The 24389-nt window shown below is 43.0% G+C and overlaps 1 protein-coding gene across 1 annotated transcript in view; it reads left to right on the forward strand.

Moving 5' to 3' along the window:
- KMT2D (lysine methyltransferase 2D) overlaps positions 1-23796 on the forward strand; it is a 129502-nt gene extending 105706 nt beyond the window's left edge. The window contains 15 exon segments of the mRNA XM_066585665.1: positions 429-566; positions 3132-3299; positions 3394-3550; positions 4224-4296; positions 4393-4568; positions 6026-6168; positions 6902-7037; positions 9157-9290; positions 10581-11718; positions 15466-15602; positions 15986-16116; positions 16399-16684; positions 17617-17690; positions 19680-19788; positions 20906-23796. Coding sequence (XP_066441762.1) covers positions 429-566; positions 3132-3299; positions 3394-3550; positions 4224-4296; positions 4393-4568; positions 6026-6168; positions 6902-7037; positions 9157-9290; positions 10581-11718; positions 15466-15602; positions 15986-16116; positions 16399-16684; positions 17617-17690; positions 19680-19788; positions 20906-20998 — 3093 coding nt within the window. The 3' untranslated portion in view covers positions 20999-23796.
- The last annotated feature ends 593 nt before the right edge of the window (positions 23797-24389 follow it).

The following is a 24389-nucleotide window of genomic DNA, read 5'->3' on the forward strand; positions in this document are numbered from 1 at the left end:
TGCCGCATACAAATATAAGAAAATGGCCCATAAAATTCCAAACCATTATTGTGATGAGACGCGGTAAGTCACTATGATGGTTACCGTAGTGGGCCATCGGTCAATAATGGAGTGTATTGAGTCAATAACGAGGCTATGATGCTGGAGATGGATGGAGGTAACACAAGTGCAGTAGAATGATTCCATCTTTCCCCTGCTTGATGGAATTTGCTTTTTTTATTGCACACCGATTTCTTAAATGGGAGCAAGACCTCCACTGCCCGTATCAGGTCAGATGGGGATGGTGTTAACTGATGTACTAAGCTAATTGATTAGTCAGAACCACAGGAAGAATGTCCGTCTTGATATGTCGGGTCTCATATCTCAAAATTACGTTATGTTAATACTTGCCTTGAATTTTAATGTTTTGGGTTTTTTTTGTACTTTAGGATGTTTGTGCAAAGAAGACTGTACCAAAACCAAAAAGGACTCAGAAGACCAACGAGAGAGTACAAAACTCCCGCAAAAAGATTCGTAGGGAGGACAGTCTGAAATCCCCAGAAGCAATTGTGAAACAACTCAAACAGGTATTTTTCTTTTTATTTAGGATATAACTCGCTGACTATATACAGTCCAAGCCTCAAGAGATCGGAGTATATAGTGTCTATATACAGGGTTATTCAAAAAGGGGGAGCAGACATGGGGGATTTAATTACAAGACAGGTACACAATCCTCACATCACTGACAAGAGGAAGGTTCAAAGTTTATGACATACAAGGAGGTTCCATTTTCTGCCACACCGCAGCGCTGTTTCTTGTTTACAGTTTTATAGGAAAAGTGCGACACCGCAGGAGAATTCATTTTGCGTAATTAAGTTTGCTAATTGTGAATCCATTGTTCAAGTACAACGTGAATTTTGGCGTCAATTCCAGAAACCGCCGCCTCATCACAAGGAATTTTGCAAATGCGAACCACCCTATGCACCTTAAGGATCATAAAACTGAAATCAACACTGGAATTCACGTTGCACTTGAGCAATGGATTCACACTTGGCAAACTCGGGCACAAAAAACTATTTCTCCTGTGATGTCACGGTTTCCTATGAACTGTAAAGAACCAGAAACGGCGCTGAGGTGCGGCAGAAAATGAAACTTAACGGTATGTCATAAAAAAAAACAAAAAACTTTGAACCTCCTTCCTCTTCTCAGTGATGTGTGGATTGTGTTCCTGTCTTTTGTAGTTTGTTTGTAATTAAATCCCCAAATCTGCTCCTTTTTGAATAACGCTGCATAGTAATAAGCAGAAACTGCAGAAGGCAAACTGCAACGTTTTTAACTTAACCCTACTGCAGAAACCATTGTCAGCCCAAAATACATGCATTTCAGTGAAAAAAAAAATTGTCATCAGCCTTTAACCCGTTTAGGACCAGCCACAGTAAATTTACGGCGGCTGGTCCTGGGCTTAGAGCACCGCGGATAGTAAAATTACGGCGGTGCTCGGATTTTCCTGCTCTGCAATCAGTCAGAGGCAGGAACGGGTTATCAGCTGTTAGTGACAGCTGATAACCCAGAGCAGAAGGCAGAAGGGGTTTTTAACCCTTCCTGTCTTCTGCTTCCCCGATATACAGTGCTCAATGAGCACTGTATGGGGAAACAAAGTAACATGTACTTTCACTACGGGAGCCTCGGGGAGTCATGTGACCTCCCGGGATTCCCTGCTATGCAGAGCTGGAGGGTCAGACTAGGCCCTGGCAGCTCTGCAGGTGACTAATGTCACCACAGGGGTTGCTTTCCCCTATAACAAGGCTCCTATGGACGCCCTAGCTATAGTGGGAAAGTGTCAAATAAAGTTTAAAAAAAAAAAAAGTGAATGTCCCCCAGAGGTCTTATATGACGTCAAGGGGGACACAGATAGTAAAAAACATAATTACATACATAAGTAAAACAAAGTTACACAATAAAACAACAATACATACAAAAGAAAGAGAATAACACAAAGCAGACGGCAACAAAAACCAGCGCCTTTTGCGCCCTGTAAACCAAAACCATACATACTATATATCAAAACGTCCGAAATAGAGGAACCCATTTCCATACTTTATTTTAGTGTAAATATAAAAATAATTTTAAAAAAAACATTTTTTTTTTGCATTTTACCTCCAATAAAACTAAAAAACGGGAAAAAAAAGTCAGTGAAAAAGATATTAAAAATAGTCCTATATGTGACGGGAAAAAAAAAACGCAGCAAAAATAATTTTGGTTGCTAAAGGAAAAAAATAGAGCAGTAAAACCGCCACATGGGTAAAATCCCTAAAAAGTGTCTGGTCCTTAAGGTACAAAACAGCTTGGTCCTTAAGGGGTTAAATACTTTTATTTCAGGAAATCCTATAGAGAGAACATCTTTGGCAATTTCTGAGCTGCTGACAATTAGTACATCACCTGCGCAATGCTAAGGAAATCCTGACCTTTTTGGAGATTTTTGAGGACTGGAGTTGGGACTGCTTTATTGTACTACTTGAGGCACTGGATAATACAGGATAGCAGCAATATCCACCCAAGCAGAGCTGTGTTTGCACTTCACGTGTCACTCCCTGGTCTCTGGGGGAGGGGATATACTTCAGCACTTCCTGAAGTCTGTAATAGTTTGTTGACCTTTCTCTGACAGTCAAAGGGGCTATCCAGGCAGCAGCCGCTGGGAACGATGGTCGGTGCAGGACCCTCCACCCCCGACCATCGTTCCAGGGATTTAAATGCCGCTGTCAGAATTGACCGGCACTTAAGGGGGTTAATAGCCGGGATCACCTGCGTGGCTGATTGCAGCTATCGCCCGTAGGTGTCAGCTGTAATAAACAGCTGATGCCCACGCTGTATGAAGAGGGGTCGCCCCGCGATCTCTCAATACGTACCCTGACACTGCATGACGTAAATGTACGTTCTATAGCGGGAAGGGGTTAAACTGTCCTCTGAAACGCTGCCGTGATGAAAGGGTTTAATATACAGTAGTTGTCTTTAATGAGGGTGCTTGTTGGGATTTTGTGCTATCCATGGTTCTAGATGCATGAATCTTATGACCGGTTCCGTTTTTAAGGCCCCTGCCGCTAAAAAAGACGACTGTTTTAAAATAAAAAATCCTTTTTCTGATCTTTTCACAGGAGCTTTCTCTCTTGCCTCTGATGGAGCCCTCAATTACTGCAAACTTCAGCCTGTTTGCTCCTTTTGGCAGCAGTACACCAGTTAATGGGAAAAGCCCACTGAAAGGATCATTTGGCAGCGGTGCTCTGGAGAGCATCCCCGACTACTACACTCAGCTGCTTAGCAAGGTACTTGGGTTAATTAATGTGATGCCTGGATGGAATAAAGTTGTAGTGAGGCGGCTTTATTAAATGTGTAATCTTGGTTTCCTTTATCTTAAAGAACAACCTCAGCAATCCCCCTACACCTCCTTCATCCTTGCCTCCAACTCCACCTCCTTCTGTGCAGCAAAAAATGGTGAACGGTGTAACCGCAACTGAAGATCTGAACGAAACGAAAAAGGAATCTGAAAGCAGTACAGAGGCAGAAGTTAAAAAAGGTGCGCTGAATCGGCTCCACTACATGTACTACACAAACTGCATAAACTATCTATATTTTACTTGACTCCTTAACGACCACCCGCTGTGCGGCAGACAGTCATGGGTGGAGCGTAGAGCAGGCTCTGTAGACTATTGGCTCTGGTTGCAGTCATTTGGCTTCTTGGATACCTTGGTCAATGTTGACCATGCAACCAAGCGGTTAGCTGGCACCCATAAACCCACCAACAACACAATCACAGATCTGTGCCTGCAGTGCCAACGCGGGCCGCTGCGGTGTTGGCAGCACTATCTGCTTCCTGCCCTGACAGCCAGACGGTTAACAGCTGATCCCAAGCGGCAGACACACACTAATCAACTGTTGTTTGACCTATTCTGAGCTTGGGCCATCAATAGTAAAAGTCCGCGACCATGGACACCGTAGAAACAAAACCCACAAAACAATGGAAGTTTTTGTTTTTTGTTTTTTTTCATCCCACACCACATTTTTCAATACATTAAATAGTATTATTAAAAATACAGCCCATCCTGTGAAAAACACGGCTTCATACGTCTATATCGGAAGAAAAATTATATTACAGCTTGTGAAAAGTGAGGATGAAAAAAGCAAAGTTTAAAAAAAAATTGCTGGTCTTTTAAAGGGTTAAATAAGTTTTTTGCCACTTTGTTTCACAGGTACGGATGAACGGAGCTTGGATCTTTTGGCTGCACTTCCTACTCCCCCTCACAACCAAAGTGAGGATGTCAGGTGAGATAATGCTGACCTTGTCCTAGTCTAGACTGTTTGCATGACACACAATGCTTTTATGTAGAATGACAAAAATGTCTTTATTTCTCCATCTAGAATGGAGAGCGATGAAGAAAGTGATTCTCCGGATAGCATCGTCCCAGCCTCCTCCCCAGAGAGTATTCTTGGGGAGGATACACAGCGCTTTCCTTCATTGTGTGATGTAAAAGAGGAGGAAGAGGAGAGGGCCTTGTCACCAGTCATACCGCTCATTCCTCGCTGTCCCATACCAGGTTGGTTATCCTCTTGTGCAACTTTTTTTTGTAAATTCCTGAAGGATTTATCAAATCTAGTTTACCCATGATGAATAATGACCTTCAGCGATTGGCCGATCACTAAAGCTTCCACTAATCTAGTCCATGAATTGAGTGCCCATGGAAGTCCACTCAGATGTACTTCATGGAACATATTGAAATGGATTATCCATAGATGAAAACCATATTAGATTGGTTGTCCGGTTACTCGACAACATTCCCGCTATAGCTCCAACTGTGCTAAAATAACAAAAGGCGTGCTGTACTTGCCCGCCGATGAGGTCCAGTGCTGCAGCCACAATGTCCTCCCGGTGTTTGTTGTGGAAGATCGTGTCGCCGGATATCGCCTAACTATTGCATTGTCACTGTTCCGAATGCCTGACAGCATGGCACCCACGATGTGAGCACCGATGCCAGGAGAATGGTTGATGAAACTGCGGCCTCTGATTGCAGAGGTCAGCTGATGATTTTGTGAAGACAACCCCTTTCTAAATGGAAGCTCATCACCATAGGTGCAGGGTGTTTTTTTTCTATCCTTGGTCATATATTTCCCCTGCAATTGTCTTTGCTCAGAATATGCAGAATTACATGGTAGCCATTCAAATAAATAGTCGTCCATTTATTGCACGGACAAGCCAAGTCTTATTAGTTACAGAAGATCGCTACATTCTGGCTCATAGTCTAGAATATATGTTTATTGTATAGCCTAGTGCAGGAGTGTTCGACTGGCAAACCATAGTCCGAGTCTGGACCACAGACGCCAGTAGGCCAACACTGGGAGGAGGGAGCAGTTGTAACTTCCAGCTACTTGGCCCCCAGGGCCACGCTGCTTCGAGTGCCACAGCTATGTGTCTGTACTATGCAGCCTCCACCCTCTAAAAGTGCTGCCCTCCTCTTCATGTTTGGGGCAGCAGGAGGAGGGATATGCCAGGACATCGGCGCAGAGTAAGTACTGCTTGGCACTTTGTCCTGCATCTCTCCTCTTCAGCTTCCTTCTCCATGTTTTAACTAGAGACAACTGGAGGAGGACAAACCATGGCAATCTGAGAGACACTTGTGGTTACACATGCTCAAACACAGAATCCTGGTCTCTCGCGGTGGCCAATAGCCGCATGATTTTTGCCAGTAGTGTTGTCCTTTTGTTCTGCAAAACCAACCATTGACCACTAGAGGTGGTCGGACTTTAATCTGGACGCTCAGACTTCGGGTTAGGATACCTTAAGTCAAGTCGGGACACTTGTCTGTATTACAGTGGAAATACGATAATCATTAAATTGCTTGCCTATTTCTCCCCTGAGTACTCCTGGTCTAGTATATCATTCAAAAGGCGAATTATGACATATATTCAATATTGGTTGATCTGTTGGTGAAATATTGGTGCTCAATAGAATAAATGGCTATTTCTCCACTAATTCTTATTAATAACTTTGTTACAGTATTCCCAGATGTGAAACCTACAGAATCCCCGGAGTCTGCTGACAAAACCATTGTAAATGTTCCTGGAGGAACGGTATCATGGGATAAAACGAAGGGCAGTGAAGTGTCTGTCATGTTAACAGTATCTGCTGCAGCAGCAAAGGTATACCACCGAATGAGCACTACTTATGGAAACCTTTTTGTACATGAAAAATCAATACACAAAGCTTACTAAATCTTTGCACAAAAAATGATGCACTTATGTTTTTTTTTTTTTGCATTGAGTTACCTTCTCATGCATTTAAAAAAACCTCATACTTGTTTGCAGGCTCTTCTGCATTCATCTTTTTTCCTTTGGTGGGCGTTCCCAGCACTGACCAGCTGGTCTTTCTCATGAAGGTCCAGAATTTCAGCTTGCCATCCCCTCTTTTTTCTCAGAGGCTGTGTAGTGTAACCACACCCACTCATTACTACACAGCTGTCTCCATCCTCTTTCTGAGTAGCTGCTTGTCTTTTTCCTTTCAGTGCTGATAAGAGCAGAAAGTGTAGCTAGAGTGAATTAGTCCTATTTGTAACAGTAGCTTTCTCTACTCTCCCTGATCTCCTCCACCATTCCCAGCCCTCTGTAATAGCTCATTGGAAAGGCAGTGAATTCACGGCAGCTACGCAGGATGGGGCTCTGAGAGAATTTGCTAGGATTTCAGTTTCCAGTCTGCAGCGCCTTGGAAAACAATACAGGCATAGAAACCAAACAATCGAATTTTTAATGAAAACCAAATAATACCGCTTCATTTTCCAAAATGCATAGATTTAACCAAAAAGGTATACGTAGCCTTTAAATGTATATTAGTTTGTGTTGTGAGTTATTTACATTTTTCCTGTGCTTCCCTGTCTAGAATCTGAATGGCGTAGTTGCTGCAGTAGCTGGTTTACTGAGCATCAAGTTACCAAATTCATATGAAGTGCTTTTTCCGGAGAGTGGTCTAAAAAATAGTGTTGACATAAAGAAACCTTTGAACCCCTCCGCAGAAGGTGAGTGGACCCAATGAGTGTTGGGCATTTTTCTAGTAAAGCGGAAAGTACTATAAATGCTACAGAAAGGGCATGATTTATCCAGATGGGGAATAACTCTTTAGGACTGGCATCACCATGATATGCCATCACTTCGAGGTTGGCCCCCACACATCCTGAGAATGAACAGGACACCATGCTGATGGAGCACTGCGGCTCCTTCACTGGTGTCCCTGCATAGCCACACTCGTACTGGCTGTGCTTGAAGAGGGCAGCGCTGCAGTTCCCCGCTCAGCAGGTTAAAGGGGTGCCGTTGTGCAGTAAAAAACTGAAGTAGAGACCGCACTAAATAGCGTTCCTTCTTGGCATTGGAGGAGGTACAGCACCTAATCGCTTTACAAGATAGGAAACCCTTTAATGTAAGTGTTTAATTAGTTAGTATATAAAATACTGTTAATCGAAATCTCGCATACAAATATTAATCGAAAAGTGCTCTTAACCCCTTTTGTCTACAGCCGCTGTACTCATGTGGCGAGTGTTGGCCATCCTTCAGGCTGACACCCGGCTTGAATTTGCAATAACTCCAGTCTTGACCTTTTAATAATTTAGATTATATCAATACTAAAGGTAACATGTAAATGGCCTGACACCAGGATCGAATGAATCCAACGGCTTCACAAGGTGCCATTCCGTTACATTGGCAGCCTGGGGCCTCCTCTGCTTCTCAAATGGATGCAATAAGATAAGATGCCATTCGGCTACCTATGAGGCCTCTGAAGCCCCAGGTCTGACATGATTTGCCTCCTACTTAATAAAGTATGAAGTACTTAAGGTATGGCAGTATATTGTACATTTGATCAGACAATCCCAAGTTCAAGTCCACTATGGGGGCAAAAAGAAGTAAAAAGGCTAATAAAATATTTTTGTAATTTACCAAGAATGTTAAAACTTTTGAACTTTTGAAAAATGGAGATGAAAATCTGCCAATCATTGTCTTTAAGCCCAAAATAGGCCATGTCCTTAAGGAGTTAAAGAAAAGAGAATCTTACCAAGTCATTGGATCAGTACTAATAAAAAAAATTTACAAAAATATAGAAAATTGGTCTTGCTGTATCCATAAAAGTCCAGTTTATTAAAATATCATTTATTCTGCACTCTGAATGCCATCAGGGGAAAAAAAACAAAAAACTACATTCTGCACCGCAAAAAAAAGCAGTTAAAGCAGGCTCACGTGAGCGTAATTTCATTATGTATTACGAACGCATAATACGTGGTGAGCGGAATCAATGAAAGTACAGTGATTTTCATTGATCTGTTTACACTTGCGTATTATGTGTGTGTAATAAAAAAAAAAAATTACAACGGGTTCTAATTTACTGCGTGATTGAGCTCTATTGTTCTCTATGGGTGTGTACGAAGAGGCGGTACATACGCAATTACATTACATACGTGCTGCGTTTTATACTCATTGCTAGGAAACGAGACAAGGAAAGTTTTAAAAAAAGAAACCAGGAAGATGCGCTGTTATGCACAGGCATACGCAATCGCAGTGATTGCAGCTCCACACGCCGGTGAAACGCTGTGTTTTATACGCATCGTTTTACTATACACTCCTGTGAATCTGCTTTTTATAGAGGTCTGTAGGTGGCAACAGAATGCAAGTTTTTCTTTAAAAACCTTTAAAACTTTTTTTTTTTTTTAGTACAAAATAGATAAAGTATAACTGATCTCACCATAACTGTAGGGACTGACAGAATAAAGATAATGTGGTCAAAATGTTTACGGAACCAGGAAGAAGACGGCGTGCGGTCATGTGACAGGCACTGCGCATATGACTGCCCAGCCACTTGCAGGCTTCAGCAGCCACAGAAGAATCCTAGTTGAAGCGTGCAATTGGCTGAGCGGTCACAGTGAGCGGCAAGTGGCCACCAGCCTGCTGCTTCCTGGCTCTGAGCGGCGGACAGCGGGTCTGAAGTAGGGGAGCATGTATGTTTCTTTTACACAATTTCAAGGCTATTTAAAAAAAAAAAAAAAAAAAAAAAATATATATATATATATATATATATATTTATTTATTCCCAGAAAAGTGTTTTTAATCCCTTTTCCTTCAACTGTTAAATAGTAAATGCTGTGTTTACAGGTGACACCAGTGAGAAGGACAAGTCACAGCCGGGAAAGCTTGAGAATAGCACTGACTGGCTGAAGCAGCTTGATGCAGTTCTTCCTGGATACACGCTAAAGAATGAGCTGGACATTCTTACTCTTCTAGCACAGGTAGGGAGCGTGTTTTTTTTTTCTCTTCTCCTTGTCGTGTATATATTTGGAGGGGGGGGGGGGGGGGTAGGTATAGTTTTGATATCCATATGTGCAGCTCCAAATGCAAGAAGTTCAATGTTCCCTGCATGCGATTCAAGGGTATGTACACACATGGCAGGTTAGTCGTAGCAATGTTAAAATCTGCTTCATTCATCTAAATGAGGTTATAAGGACTTGGGTTTCTGCAAGTTTCATTCAGGTGAATGGGATGGTTGCAAACGTTTCTAAACATATCCGCGTGTGAACATAGTACTTAGATGCAGCCATCCCTGTGACTATCACTCCGGTGCTTTCACATATGTGCAACGGTTGTTCACTGAATGGAGGCGGAGCACGCCAGAGATCTCTGCCAGCCGGCTGTCCGCCTCTATTCACTGCAAACAGGCAGTCGTTTAAAGATGAGCGACTGCCTGTTTACAGGGAGCTAAAGACCAATAGACTCCAACAAGTGAGCGATTCCCACGCAGTGCCCTGCCGGTGACTATGTGTACACGGGCTGCCACCAATGATCACTGTTTCCAGCTGTTATTTGGGAGATAATCGCCTTATATAAAGCTACATAATGTGGTTTTATAATTAAAGCAACCCTTCGGTCCTGGAGAAACAAAGATTGCTGAACCGCTTCTCTAACTACCTGATGTGCATTAGTATGAATCAGTAGTCTTAAGACACTACATGCTGATGTAACTAGGCAGCAGCGGCCAATCAAAGCAGGGGTAGTTTTGAGCCTCATGTGGCGCATTTTGTTAACGCAGCAGAAATGCAGTGCTAAGCTCTCTCATGACCTGAAGGTTGCAGGTTCAATCCGACATGCTTCAGGTAGCCGGCTCGCTTCAGGTAGCCGGCTCAAGGTTGAGTCCTCCTTCCGAGGTCGGTAAAATGAGTACCCAGCTTGGTGGGGGGTAATAAATAAATAATTACCTGAAAGTGCTGCAGAATAAGTTGGTGCTATACATATAATGAGATTTATTTATTTTTATTTTGTGTCTTAGACTAATGATACATACTACTGCACAGTATGCATCAGGTAGTCAGAGAAGCTGGTGCGGCCATCTTTGTTTCTGGACCAGAGGGTCGCTTTAACAGAGACCTCTGGCTGCGTAATGTTTTTTAGATTGCAGGGTTGCTCTTCTTACAGTGGTGCTTATAAACCTGTGATGTGTTGCATCTACAACTACAAATGAGGCTATCTAGATTATGCAATCTTTTTGTGCTCTCACCATAACTGATATATCTGATGTTTTCTAGGAGGAAAGTGTCGTCGAGAAGACCGTAAATCATTGTTATGTTAATAATGTGTCCAATCTGGATGTTCGGCAACTTCCTGTGTTACCTGAAGAAACGTCTCCTCCTCCTTCTCCATTTTCACCTTCACCTGCTAGTCCTATTGAACCTCCTGTTCCAGAACTAGCTCCCACCGCTATCCTATCTCCTCTGCCTCCACCTCAGTCACCTAGTAATGATGAATCTATGGAAGCAGCCAAAATTAAGCAAAGGGCGCGCCCCCCTGAAGAAAATGTGGAAGAATCAAGGCCAAAAATAAAGAAGTGGAGAGGCGTTCGTTGGAAGAGACTGCATATCCTAATCACTTTCCAAAAAATCGGCTCACGTAATTGCGAGAAGGAAGTGTGCGAGGTAATAGAAAGACTCGGCACAACTCTAAAGCCCGACACTTTGCCTCCAGATCTCCGAAAGTGTTGCTTCTGTCATGAAGAAGGTGATGGACCTACTGACGGTCCCGCGCGGCTTCTCAACCTTGATCTTGATCTCTGGGTTCACCTTAACTGTGCTCTGTGGTCTACAGAGGTATACGAGACCCAAGGGGGTGCACTGATTAATGTGGAAGTGGCACTGCATCGTGGGTTGCTTACAAAGTGCACCCTGTGCCAGAAAACGGGTGCCACCAATAGCTGCAACCGTATACGCTGCCCAAATGTTTATCACTTTGCCTGTGCCATCCGTGCCAAGTGCATGTTCTTCAAGGACAAGACTATGCTTTGTCCAATGCACAAGTTAAAGGGGCCTTGTGAGCAAGAACTGAGCTGCTTTACAGTCTTCCGGCGAGTGTACATCGAACGCGATGAAGTAAGCCAGATTGCGAGCATCATTCAGCGTGGGGATCGAATCCACATGTTCAGAGTTGGGGGGCTAGTTTTTCATGCCATTGGCCAGCTTCTGCCTCATCAAATGCAAGACTTTCACAGTGTCACTGCCTTATATCCCGTGGGGTATGAGGCCACGCGCATTTACTGGAGCATGAGGCACAGTCATCGGCGGTGTTCTTACCGCTGTAAAGTGTGTGATAACAACGGGCGGCCAGAATTCACTGTGCAAGTTATTGAATATGGTTATGAGGACGTGGTGATGAAGGACTCCTCTCCGCAAGGTACGTTCTACGACATAAAGCATAATCACATAATCGCTAATTATTTGCCAAATAGACGTCCTAACATTCTGGAATCTCATCGTGGTACGTCCTATCTTTGGATTTGCCGTCACATCGCCCATTGTTTTTAATGGGGCCGGCGGCAGCATTGCACTTTGTTCTAGGTGCACACGGTGCGGTGAGATGCAAAGCTAGGTTTCCCCATTGAAAACAATGGGAGAAACTCCAGCCACGGCGGAGGATTACTACTTCCCCGAAGTGATGTGAGGCGGCTTTGGGATAAAAATGCCTCACATTCACGGGAAAATGTTGGCGAGCGCAATATGGTGCCATGTATCACAGTCCGATATCGCACTCGCCCGTGTGACGTTAACCCAAGAGGTACCATTTTACACGGCATGACTGCTGCAGCAATAATTGCTCCTGTGCTTTCACCCAGGAGCAAGGATCGCTTAGTAAATAGAGGTGGAGCGGGCCGGGCATTAAAAAACCTAGGATGACGGATGTGATTTGTCCGCGTGAAATCACAGGTGGAAAGCAAATCGCGGCATGCTCTATTTCTGTGCGAGTCTGGCAGAGGCCCGCACAGAAATGTCACTCCGGGCGCCCTGGCTCCGCTCTGCGCATGCAACGGCAGCCGGCACATCATGGAGCCGCTGGAGAAGGTGAGACCTGCACTGGTCCCTGCAGTGGCGCGGGTCGGGTCTCGCCGTGAGAATTCTTGCAGCGGGATTTGACCTGGCCGTCTGCAGGCGGCCTAACTCGACCACGTATGTGTTCTCAGTGAGGAGAGGGATATGGTAGTGGTTCATCTACTTTGGGATTAAAGGATCAAAGTGCAATTTGACATGCCTTCTCCCCTGATCTTTGCCATTCAAACGAAAGATGATTGTGTTCCTCTCCCTCCAACTCACAGAAAAAAAGAAGCCAGATACAAGATATATACTGCAAGGAAGGCTCAATCGCCATATACCCTGGTAGCATGCAGCAAGCCAGATTGCAATATAGAGGAGCAAAAGTGTTCATGTGCAGAGTAATGGGCAGCCACTCAACTCAACCCAGAGGAGGGGAGGGGTGACTGCTGACAAACCTTATCTGCACAGTATGAATTCATACCAAGATGACAGCCATGGATAAGTGTGCCACACCATACAGGAGTACAACCCCCACTGACCAAACAGTGCATTGCCCTGCATTAACAAAGTGTGCCACACTAGCATGCCATCCTGGGCTCCTCCAGCATCTGTAGCAAACCACATGCAAAAAAACCCCACACACACTGATAAATGTGAGTGTTCATAGTATTTTGGCCAAAAGACCTAAGCTAACAGGCCGCGGCAAGGCCACCATGCATCCGCCAGTACCAACGCTAGCTACCAACGGGTTTCCCATGAAAATCCTAAATCCATACAACTATGCACATAAAATGCTCCTTGTGTGTAGTGAGCGCTTTTTCCACTTGTGTTCAGCTTGATGACAACTAGACGCCTTAACGATGCAATCAAAGAGATTTCGCCCAGTTAAAAGAATTTGAGGCGGGACTCTCAGAACAGCCGGCGGAGAATCTGTTGATGCGACCATCCGATTTCTCATATTCCTATAATGCTCCTCCCTCTTTAAACTCTATTAACTGTTAAAATCTTTTTGATGGCATCATAGAGGCGTCCAGTGGTCAACAAGCTTTACACAAGCGGAAGAGGTGGTCACTGCACAAAAAGAGCCCCTGAGAGCCTTCTATAGGCCTAGAGTGGAACCACTTTTAGAGCCTTGGGTGGCAAGTCCATTCATCTAATCACACCCCAACTCCATTTATAGATCTGCCTGAGATGTAACTGCTTGCTGACTCAAAAAGGTGCTGGTAGGTTGTCTCTGGTATCTAGAGCCTTGCTGACTGCTGGGCATCCCATAGCTACTGGAGGGTGCTCTTTTGGTATTTCGAGCCGGATCTGTGGTGGAACCTCCAATCAGAGGTTCCAATGTTGATGTGAAACCGGCCCAACTGGGCTACTCATCACATGAGAGCCATAGCCGCTTGACAGCTTTAGGTAGCCAGTCAATGAGCACACTTGTTTGGCACTTCATTATGTCAGCAGCTGGTCATTGGCTGCCCCCGTCCCTTTTACTGTATTCTGGGCATCTGCTTCGCTAGACCCCCTCCAAACCTGTCCACATTAAAAAACCATGAATGCCTTCCAACAGCAGCAGCGCTGTATATAGTATCGCAGCTCAGCTGCTTTTGAAGTGAACAGGGCTGAGCTACAACACCTCACACAACCTGCGGACCGGTGCTTTGATATTTTTAGAAAAAACAGCAATATTTTTCTAATCCTGGGAAACCGCTTACGGCTACCCTGCTTTAATTGGAACAGATTATAGTCGCCTTTTGACAAAAAAAACTATTGCATACTGCAGCCATGTAAATGATACTAGTGGGGTGGGGAGGGGGGGGTTAAGGAGGGCCAAACGCCACAATTTTAGTGTAAACTAAAAGAAAAATTAACATTTTACAACTTTTTTGTCCTTTCTTTGACTTCATCCATTTGTCGCTTGACTTCCCTCTTTACACATTTTTTTCTCCAGCACACTTTTGAATCTTTGTATTAAGTCTGGAACTGCTATTTCTGGCTTGGTTTCAATACTGGGTCATGTGGTATGGCCATTTTCTCTGTGCCAGTCATGCCATTTGCAAGGGGTTAGGTCTTCTGCTTATCTTAACTAAGCCAGCTCCTTTGTATCTCTGCATCGACCGTGATGCAGAAACAGAAGAGCGCCGGCTTTGTTATCAACAAGTCGAACAAGCAGCTCCCCTGCAAGTTACATCACCGGCTTAGAGAGGGTCCATACATCGTGACCCAAAGTCAGAATTGGAGGATCTGAAAACGCAGGTCTGAGTAAGGATTCCGCCTACCTGAACAACACTTTGAAAAGTTAGTGCCCCTTGAATGGACAAGATTAACTAGCTGATTTACAGACAACTTCTAATCAGCGCTGGCAAAAAAAAAATCAATACTCCACCTTGCAGGTGCCGTCTGGGTCCCCGCCAGTGATTTTGGAGATTCGGGATGGCTGCCGGGCACTTGTTAAGCCGGCAAAGCATCTATTGCTAGAGACGAGGATTGAATTCCCCACCTCCCAGGAAGACATTGCTCCGATTGGCTGAATCGGCTCAGTGACAGCCCTCTCACCCAATCAGCCAGCGCTGGGTGCACCAATCACAGCCATTGAAATGAATGGGAGCGTTGTACAGCGTTTAGCGCTGCGCTGAAAAAGCAGACCTAAATGCTGTACAAAAACGTCTGTGTGAGGGAGGCCTAAGGCGAACCGTGTGTATTCTACAAAACTTGTTAAAACTCGGATATACTTTAAATCATAGGAAAACTTCATACGGTTTTAGAAAACTTTCACTGATCATGAAGTTACTTGCAAATATACCCTAACTCCTTGTCTTTCTGTGAAAAATCTATTTGATGAATTTCTTTCCCGTTCCTGTAAGGCATTCATCAGAGGCATTGGTTTAACAAATACATCTCAGCGTAGACTATAAGGTTCTGTTCACATCACTTTTGTGCTGTCCAACAACTTCACACATCGGCATGTGGGCCTTGTTGAGCCTCTTTTGTTTCCAAGACCTTTTCAAGTTACTTTCTGCCGTCTGTGTGATGTAGCCATAATCTGTTTAGATGGAATTACTCGATTGCTTTGATAACGGCCACATTTTTATCCTGGTCCCTTTTCTATCCACCTCAGCTCTCTGGACTCGCATCGCAGAGCCCGTTGCACGCATGAGGAGAGAAACTGGAATGCTTCGCCTTTTCCCAGAATACCTGAAAGGGGAGGAGATGTTTGGGCTGACGCTACATGCGGTGCTGCGCATCGCTGAGTCTGTAAGTCACACATGGGTGGTTATTCTTGTTGGGTGTTTAATCCTATACTATAGTGTATCTTGGGAAGAGAATGAACCCAAAAGTGGTGGCATTGAGTGCATCACTCCACCTCTAGTGGTTGGGGAACTGGCCAATAGTATCACTACAAGCACACAGTTAATTTATTGTGGATAGCCAATGGCTCTCCTCCGGTCAACAGAGATTGTCACGTGGGCAGCACCAGTGAAGTCAGTCAAAGGTGGCCAGTGCCCCAACCACAAACGGCAGAGCGATACACTCAATGCCGCCCCTCTTGGTTGTATTAAATGTATTGGGTCACATTTTACAAAGAACTATGACAGTTGTCTATTTTTTTTTATTACTTTTATCCTTCTTCTTTCTAGTTACCTGGTGTAGAGAATTGTCAGAACTATCTCTTCCGGTATGGTCGACATCCGTTAATGGAGCTGCCACTCATGATCAACCCAACTGGCTGTGCCAGGTCTGAGCCCAAAATCATGACCCACTATAAACGGTAAGCTTTCTTGGTAATGTGTTGAGATCATGGTTATAATTCACTTTCCTTAGTGCAAGTACAATTTGGAAACCGGGCGCTATCCTTCCCTCTACATGCAAATTGTCAGCTCCCGTTTACTACAAGTCTGTCTCGGCGGTCTCCATCTACAAAGTTGAATCTGTAATTTTATGTTACTCTGTTCTGACATTTTCTTTATGTTTGGGATGTATGTTTGTATATTTTAGGCTGCTTTTACTTTTTGTGATGAGAAAATGTTAATTTTTTTTTTCCTTCTTGTAGGCCTCACACTCTTAATAGCACTAGTATGTCCAAAGCCTATCAGAGCACCTTCACAGGGGAGACGAATACACCTTATAGTAAGCAGTTTGTGCACTCAAAGTCATCCCAGTACCGCAGGCTGAAGACAGAGTGGAAGAACAACGTATATCTGGCTCGTTCTCGAATACAAGGACTAGGGTTATATGCTGCCAAAGATCTGGAGAAGCACACCATGGTGATAGAATACATCGGCACTATCATAAGAAATGAGGTTGCAAACCGCAGAGAGAAAATCTATGAGGAGCAGGTGCGTCCGGTGTTAGGAAGTATCAGAATGGGGAATTTGTTACTGTCTTGGGTAATTTATAGCAGTTAAAGGGAACGTGTCCTCTGAAAATGACCGATTTTGTATAAATTAAACTTTAAAAAAAAAACTTTTTGGTGATATTTTTTAAGCTGTCAAACTATATTTACAGAAGAAAAATTTCTAATGGGCTCAGTGGTCAGAATCAAAGAAGACAGAAAAAGACACATGTCCATCCAGTTCAGCCTATTTACCCCCCAATGTTGATCCAGAGGAAGGCAAAAAAACCCGCAATGAATTAAGGCCCATTTAGACACAAAGATTATTGCTCACAATTTGCTCAAAAGCCCTCTTTTGAACAATAATTGTTGGTCTAAACGCGCAGCCATCGTGCACTGTTCGTTTATCACTAATTTCTAGCCAGCTAAAAATAAGCGATGAGCCTTATCAGCGCCGCATGCTGATTTTCTCAGTGGGCAGCACTGATAGTATTCTTTCAGCTGGTATCCCGCTGGAAGTTCTCGACGGGACACCAGCTGAAAGCGCCGAGAGCAATGCAGCTGTTTGCATATTCAAAAACACCTGCGTTGCTATCGCGGCGGTATCACGCCCCACCTGCAGAAGTCTTAAGTAGCTAATTAGCTAGTTATGCAAAGATAATCGCTCAAAACTGTCATTCAAACTGTTTTGAGCTATCATCGCTCCATGTTAATGGGCCTTTAGAAGCCAATTTTCTCCATTTTAATGCTGCGATTTGCCTTGATTCTCCACGGTGAGCCTATCAGGCTCACCGCGGAGACCTGTCATTTCTCCCCCCTAGCGGAAAACCTGCAGCGGTTACTGCCTATGTGAAGGCAGCCTAAATGTAGAAACATTTTTTTTTGTTTTTTTCTTCTTCTCAAAGTCATGATCTTTAAATACTTCTGTTTTCACAGAATCGGGGAATCTACATGTTCCGAATTAATAATGAGCATGTGATTGATGCCACTTTGACTGGTGGCCCTGCTAGGTAAGTGTATAGGTTTTAGATACAAAAGTGATGATTGCCGGACGAACCAAATCCTAACATTTTGTATAGATCAGTTTTGTAGGACAATTTTTCTTTTGCCACCAAATTTGTGTAGCTGAAATTTTCACGTTTGTCTAATTTTATATTTTCCTAAAATTCTTTTTAACAGTTAAATTTCCCTTTTCAATGCGTCATTTTATTTTCATTCCCGCTCTTCAAGAGCAATAACTCCCCCCCCCCCCTTTGCCGACCCAACCAATATGATGGTGTGCTTTTTTTTTTTTTTAATTAAAGTATTTTTTATTAAACTTTTTCACCTTTTGCATATTTTAAAACATTTTTTTTAACAAATCTTTGGTTTCCCCTCCCTCCCCCTCCACCTCTCACCCACCCCCTTCCCCTCACCCCCCTCCCTCCCCCATCCCCCCTAAGATCTCTCTCTCAACGTTCTGTTCTTTGGGTAAACTGTCTCTGAATGAACACAGTGTTGTGTTGTAAACAATAATAACAGTTCTTGTAACGTATATTTGTTTTCTTCTTTGGTCTTCGTGTTGCTTATCTTCTTGCTGTTTTCTTTTATTGATTCAGGGTTAGATTTTTTGTTGCATTCGAGGGGGGGGTCATATTTCTTTTGCCCGTTGCCCGGTCTCTCTCTCTCCAATCCCTCCTTTCTTAACTTTTCCCTATTACTCCTTACCACTTTATTTTATTGTATATCGAGTCTGTAATTTGTTCTACATTTCCCAATAAACTTTATATATATCCATTACATACGTTGTTATGTCTTAGTAAATCCCCGGTTTACTGGTGCCTCCCCACACGGCTCACCACTCCCTATGTATTTGATCCAACATTACTGCTCTGGGCGTGTATCCATCTCAGCCATATGTCCTGATATTTTTGACTGGTCTTACGCTTAGTGTAAATACTCCTTTCCCACGGTAAAATTTGGTTGACCTTATTTTTGAATTCTCCCAGCGTGGGTGGTTCTTCGTCCAACCAGCGCTGGGCTATTGTTTTTCTGGCTATATACAATAGTCTGGCTACCGCTAGTTTTTCATGATCATCTAATGTTAGATCCTGTATGTATCCCAGAATGCACACGTATGGTGTAAAGTCCATACGTATGCCAAATGCCGCGTTAATTGCATTTCTTATTCCCATCCAATATCTGTGCAATTTCGGACATCGCCATAGCATGTGGATTAGGTCCGCCGTGTGGGTTTTGCACCTTACACATATCGGGGAGGTTCTCATTCCTATATTGTGTAAGAAGGCCTGGGTGCGGTACACTCTGTGTATTAGAAATATTTGTGAGACTCTGTGTGATTCGCTCAGAGATAGCTTGGGTGTCATTTGTAGGATTTCCTCCCAGTGCGACTCCTCAATGGGCCCTATGTCTGCCTCCCATTTTGCTCTTGTTGATAACGGGTTGTGTGCATTGACCGTGTCCTGTATATGGGAATATAGTACAGATATTTTCCCCGCTGTGGTGGTGGCTTTTCCTATTATGTCCGCTACTATATTTATTGCCATTGTTATTTCCGCCGTGTTTTTTTCCGCTTGTATAGCGTGTCTAAGTTGCAGATATTTGTAAAAGTCACTATTGGGGATGTCGTGGTTTTGCCTTAACTGCTCGAAGGTTTTTAGTTCCCCCCCCCCCTCCAGTATCTGGTCCATTCTCCTAACTCCCCTGTCTTTCCACCCTTGGAATCCTCTTAGCTTGTTGATTTCTGGCAGGTGCGGGTTATTCCATATGGGGATGGTGTGCTTTTGGCGGGACAAGCTGTATTTTTTTTTTTTTTTTTAATAGTATCATATAATGTATCGGGAAGATAAAGTTGCAACTGGAGCTAGCTGTGATCAGTCAGCTGTGAAAAACAGTCAGCATCTGCCGTACATTTCCGTTGGCAGGTTGTTGTGGGATTAACTTGCCTCTTTTTTTTTTTTTTGTCCATCTCGTAAAAGATTATTTTCTTCACTCCGCAGGTACATCAACCACTCCTGTGCCCCCAACTGTGTTGCTGAGGTAGTCACGTTTGATAAAGAAGACAAAATCATCATCATCTCTAGCCGTAGGATACCAAAAGGAGAGGAGGTAGGGGTTTCCACTGTTTTGAAGGGGTTTTCTCGTTTCTTGTTAATCGAGTTTAGACCATCCTCTGTGAGGCTTACAGCCCGGACTCCATGATGAGTTATCTTTCCCAGACTCCATTCACACTTAGTCCTTTAATTCTGTGCTTTCACTCTGTAATAGGGATCCGGCACATCACACATGAGCAGCACCTGATGGATCCCGTTGAGTATAATGGAGCCCATCCGGTTTCAGACATGCCGCCCAGCAGTTTACCAGACAACATGGCCCGGCATGCTGCACTATTTTGTCTTGCATTTTACACCACCTGCTTTAGTTAACTTTTTAATTAGGTAGTAAATGGCAAACCACCCCACAAAAACAGTCTGCCAAGGAGTCTGTCCTGACTCGGTGCTTGCACCTGGGGACTTCACCTACCTAGTGTTATGGATCAAAGGGAATAGATCACCAATTTTTTTATTAATTTAAATCAGAGAAACATTTTCCATTTTTCTTTGTTTTATTTCCTGATTGTGGAATTTTTTTATTCTGCTGTCTATAGGAGGGCGACCATCTTGACTGAGCTACATTTAACAGCATTTAGAGCTCTGCTTTACAGCAGCTTCATGGGCCACACAATGGATAGAAGGGAACCCATTGACTTATACGGAGACTGTTCTAGACATGCTCTGTGCATGGGGTCATTTTGTAGGGAGGGGAAGTAAATAGTCAGAGCTAATCACTTGTGAATGGTGGATCCTGTGTTAGGGCCCTTTTACATGGAAGGCATGTTGATCAGTACATGTTTATGGCAGAGGATTATTAAATTGGTGGTCCGATTTATAAGTCATTTTTTTCAAGTTTTCATGTCGCTCCATTCATTTCTATGGGGCAGACAGCCAAGCACAATGCTCAGCTATGTGTCTGCACCGTTGCGCAGCAGTGGCTCCATTCCTCGCATGTCCATTCCCTCACTACACTGCAGAAATGAGAGCCTGTGTAAAAGGGGGAACACTGGTCCCCCATTCTTGGGATCAGTGCATGTCCCAACGGTTGGACGCCCACCAATCTTATCAGTTTTCACCCATGCAGAGAAGAGAAATTGTGTAAGTTGTTCTGACGTGTGTCTTCTTGCTCCTAGCTCACCTATGACTACCAGTTTGACTTTGAAGATGATCAGCACAAGATCCCATGTCACTGCGGGGCATGGAACTGCCGCAAATGGATGAATTGAACATGGTGACCTTCAACTGCCTCCAGTCGTCCTCAATAACGTGCCCTTTCTACGGAAAGTCTAGCAGCGGAGCATAGAATACCAACACGTGTCTCGACCATCACTTCATCATGTTCTTCTTTTTTCTGAAAGCCCTTCCTTGGCAAGAGTTTACCCCAAGCTCCTCTGCATCATGATAACGGAAGGAGGAGGGGGGGGGGGGGTGATGTCGCTGCGTCCGAAGAAGGCTTTAACTCTCTAGCGGATGGAAGAAACTGCAAGAGGAAAAGCTCTTCTGCAGAGAACATTCCCTAAACTCTCTAGCTGGGCGGCATATGTTTTGTGTAGCACCGCTTTCTTCCTCCAAGTTAACAAAACGCTCTAAAAAAAAAAAAAAAAAAAACTAGGAAGGAAGTTTTTATTTTTTACTTTTTTTTTTTTTTCTTTTTGGTTTTTACCTAAAATAAAGAAATATTTTGCGCTATCTTCTCAAAGTTCAATGAGAATGCATTAAAAAAAAAAGAGAAAAAAAAAAATAGTCATTAATTAACAAAGCAGTTTGACAATCCTAAATCTACAGGACCCTCCGAGCGCGAAAGAGAGCACATAAGACTGCAGAAAAAAAAAAAAAGAGCACAGGAGATGCTTTCGATGAGCGCAAGAGACAGTCCCTCGACTGTTACCTGTCACAGCTACCCGATCCCAGAGGCACCTGGCCAGCACCTACCTCATCTGCCTGTTGGATTACTAATGTGTATATGTGACACTCCCACGGCAATCTAAAATAGATAGCACCTCATAAACATGAACACAGCTCTTATGATGGGACTGTAATGGAAACATAAACCACCCATCCCAGACGACGCTCATGATTTAAGTTGGTTGTTTTTTTGTTTTTGTTTTTTTTTTGTTTCGAACCCCCCGATTTTAAGCTTTGTGACCTGCTTGTCAGCTACATGAAATTTTGGCTGTGAGCGGGTTAGGAGTGCACTAAGGATCGTGTTTTCTGCTAACTTTTGCCTGTTTGTGGTCTATCCTAAAGCAATCCATTGTGTCCTCCTATTCTGTGCCTGAAACCTCACCCTTCTCTATACAGTATATGGAATATGAAGTGTAATAGACAAACACCTAAGGGGTAGAGTAAACTGCAGATGTGTGCGTGTTGACTGTATGTTTTACCTCCTTTGGTTTATATTCTTTCACACACACAAAAAAAATCCGTACTCTTCATGATAAAACACAGTATTTCTGTAAAAGACCCTCCGAAGAAGAAAAAAAAAAAAGCAAAAAAAACTAGGATGTCATTAGTCTATTTTAATGCACTGCTGCGGTTTTTCCCCAAACATGCTTTTTTTCCCCATTTTCGTCACCCGCATTACTCTGAAGCTGCTGTTCTTCTCTCCCAATCTTATGTAATCCATCTCCTGATTTCTTTTCTTTTAGCACAGTACATGGGGCGGGGAAATAGGTGAAGGGGGGTGTTTATTTATTTGTACATTATATTTATGTATTACAGCCTTGTGAGGGAAGTACAGGGTCATTCTCCTATGACTTGTGTGGCATGGCGTCCTAGATCTCCGCCTATGCTTTGTGATCAAGAATCCTAATCCTCTAGAAGTACAGCGAGCGGCTAACACTCAGCGGAGCAGCTCACAATCCTCTGGCTTCCATACTAGATTTATTTCGAAATCTATCGTTGACTGCTTCCTTGAGCAGAGAGTTAAGATTTTACATACTCCTACCCTACTGTGGTGGCTGTACCATTTTTTTATTTTTTTTTTTTTTTTTAACCCCCTAGCGGTTTATGGCAATTTTTTTTTTATATTCAAAGTGCACCGAGAATTGAAAAAAAAAAAGGATTCAATGGCGATCAGCATCCAAGGGCATTTAAAATAAAATGAAATAAAAAAAAAAAAAAAAAGCTAGTGTGAATAGGATAGAAATTAAGTGCTGTTGCTTTTTAACACAAAGCTGCTTCCACAACTTGTTTAAAAGCTGCAAAATTGTACAAAATAAAGAGAAATTGTAAATAAACGATAGAAGAGAAAAAAAAAATACGTTAAAAAACAAAAAAACTTAAATGTTGTGCATAGTCGGACACCGTATTATTGAGAAACCACTGGACACTATGAAAAGCCTGAAAATTTGAAATGAAATGTACCTGCTCATTTTAACGTGTTATGTTTTTTTTTTGTTTTTTTTTTTATTTTTTCAATAATGAATTTGGAAAGAACATCAACTTTTTTTTTTTTTCTTTTTTTTCCCCATTGGATGCGGACAGCCCATCCCTGTCGGCCTCCAGTGCTGTTAGACTATTATAGATATGACATACTGTAATGTAGCTTTTAGGTAAAACCCTATACAGTTTTTATTTTTTTTTAATATAAATATATATATAAACTATAATCCAAACCCATGCTTGAAATACTTGATTTTTTTTTTCCTTCCCTGCTTGTATAAACATTTTAATTTGCTGTGTCGTTTGTTTTTTTTTTTTCTTTTGTCTCCATTTGCAAGTTCATTTTCCATGATTTTTTTTTTTTTCACCGTTTTATTTTATTTTTGTGACGAGATTCCATAGGGAGCTGTAATTTGTGCGGTGAGGATTCTGTACAGAAGAATTTGTCCTTCGTAGAAAAAACATAAAATTATTCCTTTTTTTTAAAAAAAAAAATAAAATAAAAACTTGTACGTGGCATGTTTTGTATTGAATATAATTTTGAAATGTATATAATTTATGTAAAAGAAGCAAGGAAGAAAAAGCTTAATTGCTTCTTTTGGTTTGTTTTTAAAGGACAAATAAAAATGCATTTTAAATACTTTTTGGAGGTGGTTAAGTGGCTTTTTTTTTTTTTTTCCCATTAGTGGTCAAGTCACCGGTGGTGAAGTGGTTAACCCCTGGGCGCATGGTACTTGACGCAGCAGAAGTGAGCTTGCGCCATCCCGTTGTAGTAGCCCGCTGTGATTGATAGCCAGCCTCCCACAATGGGGATCGATCCCGGCTCCTAACCCCTTACCTGCTGTGATCAATGTACATCACGGCATGTAAAGGGTTTACAGAAGAAGTGCGGGCCTTCTGTGATGTCATCGGCACACCACAATATAATCCTTGAGGGACGATTGGTTGCCATGGCAAACTGATACCGCGCACTTGTGTCCAGGCCTGTGATCGCTATTAACCCTTTCCAATCCACTGTCTGACGACATTCTGATTGAAGGCTGTACCGCTCCAATTTCGGAAAAGATGTCCGGCAGGGTATTCTTACTGTATATTACTGACCGCTCTGTTGTTGTCGGGGGGAGCTTCTCCAGCATGCCCCATACTGCAGTACTGGCTCTAGCCAGCAGGTGGCGCCATTGTATACTGGCAGAAAGAGCCCCCTAGGAAACCCTGAATCTAAAATTGAATTGC

The sequence above is a fragment of the Eleutherodactylus coqui genome, chromosome 1, assembly GCF_035609145.1.
Source record: "Eleutherodactylus coqui strain aEleCoq1 chromosome 1, aEleCoq1.hap1, whole genome shotgun sequence".
NCBI classification, from domain to species: domain Eukaryota; kingdom Metazoa; phylum Chordata; class Amphibia; order Anura; family Eleutherodactylidae; genus Eleutherodactylus; species Eleutherodactylus coqui.